Source organism: Trichomycterus rosablanca, chromosome 14 (assembly GCF_030014385.1).
Source record: "Trichomycterus rosablanca isolate fTriRos1 chromosome 14, fTriRos1.hap1, whole genome shotgun sequence".
NCBI classification, from domain to species: Eukaryota; Metazoa; Chordata; class Actinopteri; order Siluriformes; family Trichomycteridae; genus Trichomycterus; species Trichomycterus rosablanca.
Genome location: NC_086001.1, coordinates 21742744 through 21760036, shown reverse-complemented (window position 1 = coordinate 21760036; position 17293 = coordinate 21742744). Strand labels below are relative to the sequence as shown.

General features: G+C 40.7%; 1 protein-coding gene and 2 pseudogenes across 1 annotated transcript in view; all 3 read left to right on the top strand.

The window, feature by feature from the left end:
- Window positions 1-17293, top strand: part of LOC134326200 (zinc finger protein 850-like) — a 191679-nt pseudogene that overhangs the window by 55728 nt on the left and 118658 nt on the right.
- LOC134327007 (tripartite motif-containing protein 16-like) overlaps window positions 2211-17293 on the top strand; it is a 28248-nt gene continuing 13165 nt past the window's right edge. Inside the window, exons 1-6 of the mRNA XM_063009097.1 lie at window positions 2211-2227; window positions 7318-7879; window positions 7997-8092; window positions 12040-12273; window positions 12733-12892; window positions 14782-14841. Of these exons, the coding sequence (XP_062865167.1) occupies window positions 2211-2227; window positions 7318-7879; window positions 7997-8092; window positions 12040-12273; window positions 12733-12892; window positions 14782-14841 (1129 nt within the window). The remainder of the gene's footprint in view (window positions 2228-7317; window positions 7880-7996; window positions 8093-12039; window positions 12274-12732; window positions 12893-14781; window positions 14842-17293) is intronic.
- On the top strand, window positions 6487-6595 carry LOC134327165 (5S ribosomal RNA; annotated as a pseudogene).

Genomic DNA, 17293 nt, shown 5'->3' with positions numbered 1-17293 from the left:
GATTAAACAAAAATATAAAATACATCTAACATACATCTTAAACTGCTCTTCTTTACATGTTAAATTCCTCCTCTGTTGAATAAATCACGGCCCCTGAAACCCGGATAGCTGAAGATTTACCAGGGTGCTGGTTCACTACCTGCTGTAATGATTCCCAAGCTGAGGGACACTGTTTAGGAAAGTGTAAATCAAAGCAATAAAAAGCTCTAAAACAAACATTCACTGCTTGGATAAGAGATGCTGCTCTACAGGACTGTAATAAACTGAGAAAATAATCACGTTCAAGCTCTAATACCAACAGGAAGAGCTTCCTCTGTTCCTACTGCTGCAAATACTCAACCATGTTGGATCCAGACTGTTATAACATAAACATTTCATTCTCATGTGTCCAGTGACTTATCAGGTGGATTTTGTGCTTGTAGGACTGTTGTTTACTGGATGTTTTTCAGTTACTTATTTCCACTATTCTGTGGGACTACACATTGTTGTTGTGTCTCATATCCGTTTGATCAACAGGCAGGTTGTGCATAATAAAAGACGCTCGTCCCTGAGTGGGCTCGAACCACCAACCTTTCAGTTAACAGCCAAACGCGCTAACCGATTGCGCCACAGAGACACACGCGCAGATGTTGCATTGGATGGTACACACGGGTCACATGACTTGCTAAGGTTTACCTCAGGCTATACCACCGTGTTCTTCTGCCATCTTTGATTTTGGCTTCATTTCACCTAATGAACGTGGCATGATCTTTATAAATGCTTACAATCAATTTTGTCAATGGCAAAAATAAATAAATAAATAAAAAGAGAACTGCTGTGTAATTTAGTGAATTCTTGCACTGCACATGGCAGAAGACTAAAAGAAATTTAGATCGTGTAGAATAAAAGTATTAGGAAAGTAAGAGGTTAAAAGCATCAACTTTTATTCATTCTTAAAAGAAAAATACATGAACCTCAGTCATCTCACACGAACATCTGTTCTGCTCAACAACAGTAAAGCTCTCCATCGTTTCTGTGTGGCAGCTCCATAACTGAAGGGCTGTCAGTGTAGAATCGGGTATGTGGGTATATGCCCTGTCTTTGGACATTGGCCGGTTAGCTCAGTTGGTTAGAGTGTGGTGCTAATAACGCCAAGGTCGTGGCTTCGATCCCCGTACGGGCCACACACACTTTTTGACTTAAACTAACAAACAAGTGAGCCTTCTCTAACTAGCAGGTCCTATGACAAGTGTGAGACAATGGTTAAACTGCACAACCCAACAAGTTAAAATAACCCATCATGCCTTCTGTCCAATATTTACACAGTGCTGAGTTGCCAAATAACACTTTTTCACCTTCATTCAGCCTTTTCTTTCCTGTATACCAAAAACAGTCGCCACTGCAGGTCTACAACACGTTACAAAAACACTTGGGACAGAAGAGCCATAAACACTCTCTCATTTTTATATATTACAGAAATAAAATAATAGTAATAATAATAATGTCACAAATCTGTACCCAAGCAACAAGCTGTAATTTATTTCTAGCACCACTAGATGGCGACGATGTCTGTACAACATTTTGAACTTCACTTTAAAAGTACAAGGTACAAGTTCAAATGGTATTCAATATTGAGGTAGCGGCAACCCGACAGTTAATATAAAGGAACTTCTTCTTAATATACACTGATCAGCCATAACATTAAAACCACCTCCTTGTTTCTACACGCACTGTTCCTTTTATTAGCTCCACTTACCATATAGAAGCACTTTGTAGTTCTACAATTACTGACTAGTCTATCTGTATCTTTGAGTGCTTTGTTAGCCCCCTTTAATTCTTCAATGGTCAGGACCACCACAGAGCAGGTATTATTTAGGTGGTGGATGATTCTCAGCACTGCAGTGACACTGACATGGTGGTGGTGTGTTAGTGTGTGTTGTGCTGGTATGAGTGGATCAGACACAGCAGCGCTGCTGGAGTTTTAAACTACCTCACTGTTACTGCTGGACTGAGAATAGTCCACCAACCAAAAATATCCAGCCAACAGCGCCCCATGGGCAGCGTCCTGTGACCACTCCATCCATCCTGTGACCACCCCACCTGGGGATCGGACCCAAGACCTTCTTGCTGTGATGCGACAGTGCTACCCACTTAGCCACCGTGCCTCTATAAGCAAGTGGAGCTGATAAAATGGACAGTGAGTGTAGAAACAAGGAGGTGGTTTTAATGTTATGGCTGACAGGTGTATATATTAGATTAATACTTTACTAAATTATATTATTCTGGGCTATCTGAGTATATTTATACGATAAAAATCATTTAAATACATTCTACATGCTTTGATAATAATTTGCTGGTACAGCTTTTCATGAAATAGGATACAATATGTGAAGCTTCAAGATTATCATTCAGTTACCACCATGATGAAATTACATCAACTATCCTCTCCTTAGTAACAATCAAACTGTCAAACAACTATGAAACTGACAGTCACCCCAGAAATCATGGTGGAAGTATAATAACATCATACTAACATTGCCAAAATTCTACTCCACCCTCCAAAAAACCCTCCTGTTGAGCTTAAGGCAAAATACTTTTCAGAACACAAAGTACAGGCCAAGACATGCTAGTAAAATAAATGAGGTGTGATTCAGACTCTGCAGTGCTGAGATCATGGTGGGAGTATGATTTCAGCAGGCATCATAATAACACTTCCCCCTTCTACCTTCCTTATACACCGATCAGCCATAACGTTAAAACCACCTCCTTGTTTCTACACTCACTGTCCATTTTATCAGCTCCACTTACCATATAGAAACACATTGTAGTTCTATAATTACTGACTGTAGTCCATCAGTTTCTCTACATGCTTTGTTACCCCCCTTTCATGACGATCACTCATCTATTGCTGCTGTTTGAGTTGGTCATCTTCTAGACCTTCATCAGTGGTCACAGGACGCTGCCCACGGGGCGCTGTTGGCTGGATATGAAAGTGACAGTGAGGTGTTTAAAAACTCCATCAGCGCTGCTGTGTCTGATCCACTCATACCAGCACAACACACACTAACACACTAACACCATGTCAAAAGAAACTCAAATGTCAGGTGAATGTCCAATATAAAACTAACTTTACCACAGTTTCACTATGTACACAGGAACAGTCATGCTGGTACAGAAAATACAACCCCAAATCAGAAAAAGTTGGGACAGTATGGAAAATGCAAATAAAAATGTAGTGTTTCTTACAGGGTCTGTCATGGTATGGGGGTGTGTCAATGCCAGGGTCTGTCATAGTATAGGGGTGTGTCAATGCCAAAGTCTGTCATAGTATAGGGTGTGTTAATACCAGGGTCTGTCATGGTATTGGTTGTGTCAGTACCAGGGTTTGTCATGGTATGGGGGTGTGTCAGTACCAGGGTCTGTCATGGTATGGGGGTGTGTCAGTACCAGGGTCTGTCATGGTATTGGTTGTGTTAATACCAGGGTTTGTCATAGTATGGGGGTGTGTCAGTACCACGGTTTGTCATGGTATGGGGGTGTGTCAGTACCAGGGTCTGTCATGGTATTGGTTGTGTTAATACCAGGGTCTGTCATGGTATGGGGTGTGTCAGTGCCAGGGTCTGTCATGGTATTGGTTGTGTTAATACCAGGGTCTGTCATGGTATGGGGTGTGTCAGTGCCAGGGTTTGTCATGGTATAGGGGTGTGTAAGTAACAGGGTCTGTCATGCTATGGTTTGTGTCAGTACCAGGGTTTGTCATGGTATGGGGGTGTGTCAGTAACAGGGTGTGTCATGCTATGGTTTGTGTCAGTATCAGGGTCTGTAATGGTATAGGGGTGTGTAAGTAACAGGGTCTGTCATGGTATGGGGCGTGTCAGTACCAGGGTTTGTCATGGTATGGGGGTGTGTCAGTAACAGGGTGTGTCATGCTATGGTTTGTGTCAGTATCAGGGTCTGTCATGGTATGGGGGTGTGTCAGTGCCCTTGGTAAAGGTCATTAACACATCTGTGATGCAGCATTAATGCAAAAATGTACACTGAGATCTTAGAGCAACGTGTGCTGCCTTCAAGAGAAACACAGCAGCACAACAGAATTCTTCTTTATGAAGTCTAGATTTTTAACATTCACATATTCCAGCTTTAAATTCAGTTCATTCGCTGTGATTTTCTCCTGAACAACTTTATATTCCTCTTCTCAGTAAACAGCGCTGCTACGTTTTCCTTCACACAGAGCAGATTGTTCTGGTTTATCCAGCAGAAGAGAAGGAGAGAGGAGCTACAGTACAGGTACAAACTTGTACACACACACTAACACACAGATATTGGGCTTAATGACTTTACATGTTCCATACACAAATACACCAATGAGGCATAACATTATGCCCACCTTCCCAATATTGTGTTGGTCCCCCTTTTGCTGCCAAAACAGCCCTGACCCGTCGAGGCATGTTTCCACTAGACCCCTGAAGGTGTGCTGTGGTATCAGTCAAAACATTAAAACCACCTCCTTTCTACACTTACTGTCCATTTTATCAGCTCCACTTACCATATAGAAGCCCTTTGTAGTTCTACAATTACTGACTGTAGCCCATCTGTTTCTCTGCATACTTTGTTAGCCCCTTTTCATGTTGTTCTTTAATGGTCAGGACACCCACAGGACCACCACAGAGTAGGTATTATTTAAGCACTGCAGTGACACTGACATGGTGGTGTGTTAGTGTGTTTTGTGCTGGTATGATATGTGTTGTAGCATATCAAAGAAGACCAGAGTTTTCTTAGAAATCGATTGCCGCAATCAGAAAAGTTATCAACACAGAAAGTTGCAACAACAACCGCGAATGTTCCCTGTGATGCACTAAAACTTTAAACATAGATCATGTGATCAGTACCATAAAACAGGGTTTAGATGCGCACTAAAACTTTAAACATAGACCATGTGACATATACCATAAAACACGGTTTAGATGCGCACTAAAACTTTAAACATAGACCATGTGACATATACCATAAAACAGGGTTTGGATGCACACTAAAACTTTTAGTGTTGACAATGTGACCTGTACCGTAAAACAGGGTTTAGATGTGCACTAAAACTTTTAGTGTTGACAATGTGACCTGTACCATATAACAGGGTTTAGATACACACTAAATCTTTAAACATAGACAATGTGACCTGTACCGTAAAACAGGGTTTGGATGCACACTAAAACTTTTAGTGTTGACAATGTGACCTGTACCGTAAAACAGGGTTTAGATGCGCACTAAAACTTTTAGTGTTGACAATGTGACCTGTACCATATAACAGGGTTTAGATACACACTAATCTTTAAACGTAGACAATGTGACCTTTACCGTAAAACAGGGTTTGGATGCACACTAAAACTTTTAGTGTTGACAATGTGACCTGTACCGTAAAACAGGGTTTGGATGCACACTAAAACTTTTAGTGTTGACAATGTGACCTGTACCATATAACAGGGTTTGGATGCACACTAAAACTTTTAGTGTTGACAATGTGACCTGTACCGTAAAACAGGGTTTGGATGCACACTAAAACTTTTAGTGTTGACAATGTGACCTGTACCGTAAAACAGGGTTTAGATGCGCACTAAAACTTTTAGTGTTGACAATGTGACCTGTACCGTAAAACAGGGTTTAGTGTTTTATTTTAAAATGCTCATAAGAGCTCATATTACAGTGTCATATTTTTAAACAATTTTCCAAAAGTGCCACAACAAACGGTTTAGTAATCTGTTTAGTACCCTCAGTTTAGTAAAACTGTAACCACGGATTTGTAAATCGTACCCTTAGATTTAAAGTCCGACCGCGGTCACGCTATCATCGCTACCAGTTTTACTGCGTGTTTAAACTCTGTTTTACAGTAATACCTACAGAGTTCTGATGTATAAAAATGTACCAGAAAGAAAAGTGTGTTACAATCTATATGTAGATCTAAAAAGCTGCAAATTCAGACCTTCTCTGTTATTAAACCGTAAATTTCAATAAAATCTCTGTATTTCTAAAAAAATAGAAAAAATAGAAAAAAATCACTTTCCTACCTACTCGTTAAACAGCTTTCTTGTTTTTAATTTGATAACATAAGGACGTAACAATTATAATAAAATTATGCACATTTAAAAATTCCATTAATTACTTATTTATTTATTTTAGTTTCAAGACGAAGGGGACAAAAAAATCAAAATAAAAGTAAGAGAGAGTTAAAGGTTCTTCTGTATAAAGTGTTTTGTGTCAGTGAGCGACTTTTCTGGTACATGGTTAAGAAAAGGTGGAATACAGATGATTTGTTGTGGTGTTTTTGTACTAAATGCAGGTGAAAGAGGATCAGCAGCTGAGCGGTGTGTGTGGTTCTCTGTGTGTTTTGTCTCTGTCTCAGGATCTTTTATTTAAAAAGCTGCGTGTAGAACAGAGAAAGTAAAAGACGACACAGCGGAGTGAAAGGCTGAAAGACGGACATCTATAAGAAGCAGCTTGTTTACAACGTCTCTCGCTTACGGCCACACCATCCTGAGAACACCTGATCTCGGAAGCTAATCAGGGTCAGGCCTGTTTAGTAATTGGATGGGAGACCACCTGGGAATACCAGGTGCTGGAAGCTTTTATCCACACACACCCACCTTCACTCCAAACTTCCTGTTACACACTAACCCAGTGGCTTTTTCTTCATCAAAGCTAATGTCCAAGGCAGTTAAACAAAGTTATTATTATTTATTTATTGTAATATTTACATTATAATTTCCTGTAGTTCGAGCAGGACGGGTAAGTGTAGCATCTCTCCTATAAAAATATTTCTTTAAATGAAAAGACATGTGAAACAGTTGCAGGATGAGACATAAAAAGTATATGTGTGTGTATTATTTAAAACTAAACTGAATGATAATTGGTTACCTTCAAATAATTGTGCAGCATGTGTTCCTGATTTACATTCAGTGTTAACATGTAAAAAAGGACCCACTGTGACCCTGACCAAGTGCTAAAAAAAAAAAGCCCTTACGCTGTGGTTCTGCCTCTCACTCTCTCTCTCTCACTCTTTCTCTCTCCTTTAGTTCAGCAGAAGTGAAACTGATCTGATCCTGTTCTGTTCGAGTGTGGATCTGTTCCGTGTCTGTGTTTGTAGGTTTGTTGATAATTGAAGTTGATGAACGCAGGTGAGTTTATACATTTCCACACTTCTGTACATTACTGTGTATTGTTACTTTATGTAGTTCAGAGTGTTGCTCACGAACTAAACCAGGAAGTCTGAGCTGCTGTAAATAACTTGCTGTGTTTACTGGTGTTTCTGTTAACATGTACTGTACATAGAAAAATGGAGTCCAAAACTTCAGTAACTCAGGACGAGTTCAGCTGTTCAGTCTGTCTGGAAACACTGAAGGATCCAGTAACTACAAACTGTGGACACAGTTTCTGTATGGTGTGTATTAATAACTGCTGGGATCAGGAGGATGATAAGGGAACATACAGCTGTCCACAGTGTAGACAAACCTTTATTCCAAGACCTGTTGTGAGGAAAAATATTATTCTGGCAAATATTGTAGAGGACCTGAAGAAGAGAGAAGCCCAAGGTTCCATTCCTTTTGGACCTGAAGATGTGGAGTGTGATTACTGTACAGAGAGAAAATCCAAAGCAGTAAAATCCTGTCTGGTGTGTTTGGCCTCTTTTTGTGAAACTCACCTTCAGCCTCATTATCGAATTCCTGCTTATAAGAACCACAAGCTGGTTAAAGCCTCCAGACGACTGCAGGATCAGATCTGCTCTCAGCATGATAAACTGCTGGAGGTTTACTGTCGTACTGATCAGCAGTGTATCTGCCTGATGTGTATTATGGAAGATCATAGCGGACATATTACAATATCAGCTGTAGCAGAAAGAACTGAGAAACAGGTAAAATATTATACAGCTCTCTTTAACAAGTTACAATAACATTAGCATTTACATTGATGTTGTTTATGTGGTGCTCGTACACAATACAAGTAAATTCTAAATTGTTATTCTGTGTAGAAGCAGCTGCTGGATATTCAGAGAAAATTCCAGGAGAAAATCCAGAACAGAGAGAAGGAACTTTGTGAGCTGATAAACGCTGTGGAGTCTCACAAGGTAAGTTTTATAAATGAAAAGCTCTCAGGATCAGTCCGACTCTCCTCCATTAAACCAATTTCCATTAAAAACTTTTATATCTCAGGTAACTTGCAAGTGATGGAGCATTTTTGATCATGAATATAAAAATTCTGCCTGGTTAGTTGGTGATTGATGCTGTACAACAGTGGATATACTGTATATATACAGTGCCATCAGAAAGTATTCACACCCTCTCACTTTTTCCACATTTTGTTACGTTACAGACATAGTCGAAATCCGATTTGAGTATAGTTTTCTTTTAAAAAATCTACACAAAATAGCCCATAATGACAAAGTGAAAACATGTTTTCAGACATTTTTGTAAATCTTTTAAAAATGTAAACATTTAAACATAATAGGTACATAAGTATTCACACCCTTTGCAATGACACTCAAAATTGAGCTCAGGTGCATCCAGTTTACACTGATCATACTTGAGATGCTTCTACAACTTGATTGGAGACCACCTGTGGTAAATTCAGTTGATTGAACATAATCTGGAATGGCACACACTTGTCTATAAAAGGTCTCACAGTTGACAGTGCATATCAGAGCAGAAACCAAGCAATGAAGTCAAAGGAATTGTCTTTAGACCTCCAAGAATAGATTGTGTCAAGGCACAAATCTGGGGAAGGATAAAAAAAAATGTCGGCAGCATTGAAAGTCCCGAAAAGCACTGTGGTCTCCATTATTCAGAAATGGAAAAAGTTTGGAACTACCAGAACCTTCCGTAGATCTGGCCACCTGACCAAACTGAGTAATCGGGGAAGAAGGGCCTTGGTCAAAGAGGTGACCAAGAACCCAATGGTCACTAAGGCAGAGCTCCAGTGTTTCCTTGTGGAGATAGGACAACCATCCAGTAGGTCAACCATTGCTAACACACTCCACCAATCAGGCCTTTATGTTAGAGTGGCCAGATGAAAGCACCTTATCCAAAATAAAACTTTTTGGCCTGAACTACAAGCATCATGTCTGGAGAAAAACAGGCACTGCTCATCGCCTGGCTAACACCATCCCTGCGGCAGGACTGGACGACTAGTCCGCATAGAGGGTAAGATGACAGCAGCCAAATATAGAGAGATTCTTCAAGAAAACCTGCTCCAGAGTGCTCTGGAACTCAGACTAGGGCGACTATTCATCTTCCAACACGACAATGACCCAAAGCACACAGCCAAGATAACAAAGGAGTGGCTTCAGGAGCAGTCTGTGAATGTCCTTGAGTGGCCCAGCCAGAGCCCGGACTTGAATCCAATTGAACATCTCTGGAAAGACCTAAAAATGGCTGTCCACAGACGCTGCCCATCCAACCTGACTGAGCTTGAGAGGATCTGCAGAAAAGAATGGGAGAAAATGCCCAAAAACAGGTGTGCCAAGCTTGTACAGACATACCCAAAAAGACTTGAGGCTGTGATTGCTGCCTAAGGTGCTTCAACAAAATATTAAGCCATGGGTGTGAATACTTATGTACCTATTATGTTTAAATGTTAACATTTGTAACAAATTTACAAAAATGTTTTAAAACATGTTTTCACTTTGTCATTATGGGCTATTTCATGTAGATTTTTTAAAAGAAAACTATACTTAAATCGATTTTCAAATATGTCTGTAACGTAACAAAATGTGGAAAAAGTGAAGGGGTGTAAATACTTTCTGATGGCACTATATATATATATATATATTAGGGCTGTCGAAGTTAACGCGATAATAATGCTTTAACGTATTCTGATATCCAGTTAGCAGCGTAGGGTTTATATAGCAGCAGGTAGAATAAGGTGAGAATAAGGTGCAAAAACAACGCAATATTGTGCAAAGATGCAAGTAATATAGTCACTAGTATGAGTTGTCAGAACCCAGGGTACAAGACTGTGTTGATTGTGAATGAGTTTTTGTGTATGTTAGTGTATGTACACCGATCAGCCATAACATTAAAACCATCTCCTTTAAAAAAAAAAATAATGCGATTAATCGCGATTAACTATATGAAATTCTGAGATTAATCGCTAATTAAAATTTTTAATCGTTTGACAGCCCTAATATATATATATATATATATATATATATATATATATATATATATATATATATATATATATATATATACTGTATATACAGTAAGGAAATCAAGTATTTCATTGCAAGGTTTCCCACCTACAAAGAATGGAGAGGCATGTAATTTTTATCGTAGGGACACTTCAACTGTGAGAAAAAAAAAAAATCCAGATAATCACATTGTATGATTTTTAAATAATTAATTTGCATTTTATTGCATAAAATAAGTATTTGATCCCCTACCAACCAGCAAGAATTCTGGCTCTCACAGAGCTGTTAGTTTTTCTTTAAGAAGCCCTCCTATTCCGCACTCATTACCTGTATTTATCGCACCTGTTTGAACTGGTAACCTGTATAAAAGACACCTGTACACACACTCAATCAATCACACTCCAACCTCTTCACCAAAGAGCTGTCTAAGGACACCAGGGACAAAATTGTAGACCTGCACATGGCTGGGATGGGCTACAGGACAATAGGCAAGCAGCTTAGTGAGAAGGCAACAACTGCTGGGGCAATTATTAGAAAATGGAAGAAACACAAGATGACTGTCAATCTTCCTCGGTCTGCTGCTCCATGCAAGATCTCACCTCGTGGGGTAGGGATGATCCTGAGAAAGGTCAGGAATCAGCCCAGAACCACATGGGAGGACCTGGTCAATGACCTGAAGAGAGCTGGGACCACAGTCTCAAAGATTACTGTTGGTAACACACTACGCCGCCATGGATTAAAATCCTGCAGGGTAAGCAAGGTCCCCCTGCTCACGCCAGCGCATCTCCAGGCCCATTTGAAGATCACCAATGACCATCTGGATGATCCAGAGGAGGCATGGGAGAAGGTCATATGGTCAGATGAGACCAAAATAGAGCTTTTTGCGACTGCACCGTATTGAAGGGAGGATGGATGGGGTCATGTATAGCGAGATTTTGGCCAACAACATCCTTCCCTCAGTAAGAGCATTGAAGATGGGTTGTGGCTGGGTGTTCCAGCATGACAATGACCTAAAACACACAGCCAGGGCAACTAAGGAGTGGCCCTGTAAGAAGCATTTTAAGGTCCTGGAGTGGCCTAGCCAGTCTCCAGACCTGAACCCAATAGAAAATCTTTGGAGGGAGCTGAAACTCAATGTTGCCCAGCGACAGCCCCGAAACCTGAAAGATCTGGAGAAGATCTGTATGGAGGAGTGGTCCAATATCCCTGCTGCAGTGTGTGCAAACTTGGTCAAAAACTACAGGAAACGTCTGACCTCTGTAAAGGTTTCTGTACCAAATATGAAGTTCTGTTTTTCCATTGTATCAAATACTTATTTCATGCAATAAAATGCAAATTAGTTATTTAAAAATCATACAATGTGATTTTCTGGATTTTTTTTTTTATTCTCTCTCTCACAGTTGAAGTGTTGCCTATGATAACAATTACAGGCCTCTCCATTCTTTGTAGGTGGAAAAACATCAAAATCGGCAGTGTATTATTTTCCTCATTGGTGTTTTATTAGATTTAATTCACACATCATTTTGAATTAAAGATATGCAGGAGCAGGTGTGTTGTATCAAAAGTCTGTGATGAAAAAAAAACATGCTGATAAATGCAGTAAAAACTAAAGTGATGATGAACACTGAAGAAGTGCTGGAGTTTAAGGTGGAAGGTAGAAGACTGGAACTCTTTCTTAAGTCTGGGAAGTAGAGTATCAAATACTGCATCATGTGGACATGATGATGATGGTAACATTTAAAAGGGTATGAAAAACCAAGCCATTTAGCACCTTCACCAAGCTATGAGTAATGAAAGTCTTAGTTTGGCCAGTAGCTACATATGAATGTGAAGGATGGACAAATATTAAAGTAAGAAATGTTTCCTCTTTCTGAATCTTCTAACAGTGTTCTGCACAGACAGCAGTGAAGAACATTGAGAGGATCTGTACTGAACTAATCAACTCAATTAACAAAAGATGCTCTGAGCTAAAAGATCTGATCAGAGTTCGAGAGACAACAGAAGTAAGTCGAGCTGAAAAAGTCCTGAAGCAGCTAGAGCAGAAGAATATAGAGCTGAAGAGGAAAAATGCTGAACTGAAACAGCTTTCACACACAGAGGATCCCGTCCATTTCCTCCAGGTAACAGCACTAAAAATAATTATATTATTGCTGCACCAGTCCAAGTAATAAATTACAGCGGTACCTTGTAACTTGACGTCCCCTAAACTCAAAATCTTTGAAAGTTGATGCCTTTCGTTGAGAAATTTGTTCCCTTGAACTTGATTATTGTTATCATTCATTCAAACATGTTGGGGAGAGCCGGAATTGTGACAGAACCACATCACAAGCAAAGCATTGCTTCCACAAATCTGTAACAAAGAGAAACCACCCTACACAAAACACATTATGACCTATAAAGTCGTAACACTCAGAGTTCTGAGAAATTGTAAGAATTAGAATCAGCTTTTCCGAGAGATCATGAAATACAGTTAATGTTATTTGGAGAAACATCACTCTGTGCTTCATGTCTGTCATCCATCATTTGTGATTCATCATCATCTTGTTGTTTCTCTGTGAACATTATCTGTCTGGATGTAGAATTTTCAGTCTCTCTCGGCTCCTGCTGGATCTGCAGAATCAGCTGCCATCAGAATCAGTCCTTTCCTCTCATTTGATGATGTTACAAAGTCTGTATCTCAGCTGAGAAAGAAAGTAGAAGAATTCTGGAAAGATCAGTGTGAGAAGATACCAGATGAAGGTGAGTTCAAGCCTCAGTGTTCCATTGTCTCCAAAATGCTTCGGTACTCAAACATCAAACAAAACAATCAAATCCACCAACATGAACATTTTACATCTAACAACATCATTCGTTTACTCATTAACCCAGTACTGGTCATTGTCACAGTGAGTCAGTTACTCAGACTTAAGGTCTCTTCAGACCAACACTGGGAGAACATATTAAATTTCTTACTGGCTGTACCTGCGACAATTTCTGGTGTAAATATATATTTACTGTGATTAGTGATTGTACTGTAACTCTTTCTGCAGTGAAGAAAGTTCGGATTACTTCACCTCCTGAACTTAAAATCAGACCAGATTTTCTACGATGTAAGTTTCTCACAAACACACAAACATACACAGTGCAGTGAAAAAGTATTTGCACCCCCAGTTATCTGTATTTTTACATATTTGTCACACTTCAGAGGTCATGAAGTTAAAACAAGTAAAACAATAATTTAAACTGCTGTTTGTATATTTTTAATCCAGGAGATTTTAGTCTCAATTATTTAGTCACAGAAACCACTGAAACACACACACACACACACACACATGGTACAGACACACACACAGGGTAACATATACCAACACACATTTACACAGACTTACCCTTTGACACACATGCTTACACTTTCACACACACACTCTTACATACATTTACACTTACACATTTTCAGACACACACAATCTTATACATGCACACACACACACACAATTCAAAAAGCTTTATTAGCATGACTGTGTTTTTGTTGTTGGATTGTGGGTTTGTATGTGTAACATTCGTGTTTGAGTAGTTTTTATGTGTATGTGTAGTCTGTGTGTATTTGTGCAGTGTTTGTGTAATGTCTGTGTGTTTGTGTCGTGTTTGCAAATGTTTTTGTACGGTTTGTGTGTGTAGTGTTTGTGTAGCATTTGTGTGTGTATGTGAATGTGCAGTGTGTTTGTATGTCTGTTCAGTGACTGTGTATGTGTAGTGTTTGTATGTGTTTGCGGTGTTCATGTGTGTTTGTGTAGTATTTGTGTGTGATTGTGTAGTTTCTGTGTGTATGTGTTGTATTTGTATGTGTTTGTGGTGTTCATGTGTGTTTGTGTAATATTTGTGTGTGATTGTGTAGTGTCTGTGTGTATGTGTGGTTTGTGTAATGCATGTGTGTGTTTGTGGTGTTCATGTGTGTTTTTGCAGTATTTGTGTGATTGTGTAGTGTCTGTGTGTATGTGTAGGGTTTGTATATGTTTGTGTAGCATGTGTAGTGTTTGCATGATTGTAACATTTGTGTTCGAGTAGTATTTGTGTGTATGTGTGTGTTTGTGTTGTATTTGTTTGTGTTTGAGTAATATTTGTGGGAATGTGTAGTGTCTGTGTGTTTTTGCAGTGTTTTTGTGTGTTTGTCTAGTGTCACACTTAGACATACTTATAATTACGTTACGTGTACATAGTTAGCCTTAATAAAAGAATAGTGTAATTGCTGGTACATTAGTAAGTTGCCAGTGTGCTACATAACTTAGTGAAGTGTAAAAATGAGGAGGCAGAAAACCAGATTTATACTCAGCTAAATCAACTTTTCTCAGCAGCTCTTTAAATATTACAGGTTTTTATAAACAAAGTGTTTTAATTACACAACACAAATGTAGAAACTACAACTTCAAATCCAACAAAACTCCCACTCACAAAGTGAACTGTAGACGGTGCCAATTAAAAGAAATAAGCAAAACAGCCAAACTGCCTAACCAAGCCTAAACTAACACACACAAAATAGACAAGGGGTGGCACCTGCCTCTTATCTAGTGGGCTAAACAGAATAATAATAATACCTACGTGTATGAATGTATTTACTGTGATTAGTGATTGTACTGTTACTCTTTCTGCAGTGAAGAAAGTCCGGATTACTTCACCTCCTGAACCTAAAATCAGAGAAGATTTTCTGCAATGTAAGTTTCCCACAAGCACACAAACATACACAGTGCAGTGAAAAAGTATTTGCACCCCCAGTTATCTGTACTTTTACATATTTCTCACACTTTACTAGTTCAGATGCTACAGCAGCTCAGTTTGGTTCAAGTCTAAATCTGATAAATTCCAAAACTTTAACTTTATTTTCTCTGATTTATTTAAACTAAGATCTGCTCTTGTTATTTGGAATTGTAGTGGGGTTTTTTTATTACATGAGTGTTTAATCTTTAAATCATGAACTGATGACCAGATGTTCTTTTTTTAACTGAAACACCATCACACAACCACCACCATGACTGACTGTTAGTGAGATGTTTTTATTGAAAAATGTTTACTTGCTTCATTGCAAGTATAAGAATTTTGACTCATCGGTTCACGGAACATTATCAACAAAAAGCTTGAGGGTTATTAAGGTTCTTATATTGGTAAATGAGAGGCGGGGCTTTATGTTCCTCTTAGTTAACAGTGATTTTACCTTGTGACTCTCCCATTTTATTTGTGCTCAGTCTACTTCTAATACTGGAATCATTAAATCAGATCTAAATTGGTCAGCAGGTCCTGCGGTTTCCTAAATGTTTGTCTGGGTTCTTGTATGTTTTCCTTGATGAGACATTGATGAGCTCTTGAAGCAATCTTAACTGTTCCAAGTGTCATATGGAGATCATGGCTCTTACTTTGGTTCGCTAAAGTCCTAAAACTTTAGAATAGGCTTTGTAACTTTTTCCAGACTGATATATTGCAATGACTTTTTTTTATCTATTTTGGAATGTGTTTGGACAGTGGTGAAGTGGTTCTGACAGTGATCATGCCTTGGATTAGGGACATTTTGGTCCTTGCTATGTTAGAATCCGCTCTCACCTGGTTACTTTCGTTTTCCCTGGTTGATTATTTTCATTTGTATTACCCCGCCTGTTAGTTCCATTATCCTCCGCTTTATTTTGTTTTCTTTTAGGTTTATGTCGGACTTTCGCTTTTGTTCTAGTTAGAGTTGTGTGTGTGTTTTTGCCTGTCCAGCTTCCCTCTCCCCCCCAGCGGCTTGGAGCGGTACTGTTCCCGGAGATTGCAGTGGAAGCCAACCAATGGATCGCTGGAAGGCGGACCTCACTCACCTGTGCCTCATTTTCCATCTAATCAGCTACTGCTTATAAACGCCGGCTTTTTCATCACGCGTCGCCAGATTGTCTGCTTGCCACCGCGCCCAGCGATCCATACACCATCTGGCTTCCCTGCATTCCTGTTGGTTCCTGGACTTGGTTCCTTTGCTCCCGTGACCCCGGTTAATCTCTCCCGGCCTCTTCCCATTCTTCCTCAGCCCTGGACGGCTTGGGACACCTACCCCCTTGGACCCGGACAAGTATCACAGCTCCTCTATCAGCTCCCATCTATTTTCCCTGCGTCAGGGTTCCCGGTCCGTGGCGGAATACTCGATTGAGTTTTGGACCTTGGCTGCTGACTCGGGGTGGAACAAGGAGGCTCTTCGGGAGGCGTTCCAGAGGGGCTTCATAGAACCCCTGAGGGACGAATTGGTGGTAAGGGAGGAGAGCCCAGACCTTCATTCCCTGGTCACTCTGGCGATCCGCCTGCACAACCGCCTCTGGGGTCGGCGCTGCAAAAGGGCAGCCAGGCCTGGCTCAGCGTCCCGCTCACCCCCTGTCTTCTTTGGTCCCCTGGAGCCCTCTGGCAGCCCTGTTTGCACCCCTTCATCCCCTATACAACAGCCTGAACCAATGCAGTTGGAGTGTGCCCGGCACACCCCCGAGGAGCGTGCTCGTCACTTCAGGACCGGGCAATGTTTGTATTGCGGTGAGGTGGGCCATATTTTGCGGGCGTGCCCTGCCCGGCCAAAAGAGAGGGCTCGTCAGTAGCCGTGGGGGTGCTGGCGGGCCACTCTCAAAAACCCCCACCACCCAGAGAACTCCACCTCTGGATTCAGGCCACCCTCTGCTGGCACGGCAGTTCGGTCCCCCTCCGGGCCCTCGTGGATTCGGGTGCTGAGGACAATTTGCTCGACGAGAGGCTGGCAGCCCAGACAGGGTGCACCCTTGAACCCCTGGATCCCCCGGTCACCGCGTGTGCCCTGGATGGAAGGGTCATTGCCCGGGTCACCCACCGCACCACACCTTTTGTGTTTGAGTTTGTGGCCGCCTGCACGACCTGCGCACTTAACAAGTCCTCGCACCAACCTCCAGCAGGGCTACTACAACCACTTCCAATCCCGGGTCGCCCATGGTCCCACATAGCATTAGATTTCGTTACCGGTCTACCTGAATCTAACGAAAATACGGTGATCCTAACTATGGTGGACCGGTTCTCCAAGGCTGTGCACTTTGCGGCCCTGCCCAAGCTCCCCACAGCCTTCCAAACGGCCGAGCTATTAATTAATCTGGTGTTCCGCGTGCATGGCATCCCTGCGGACATCGTGTCGGACCG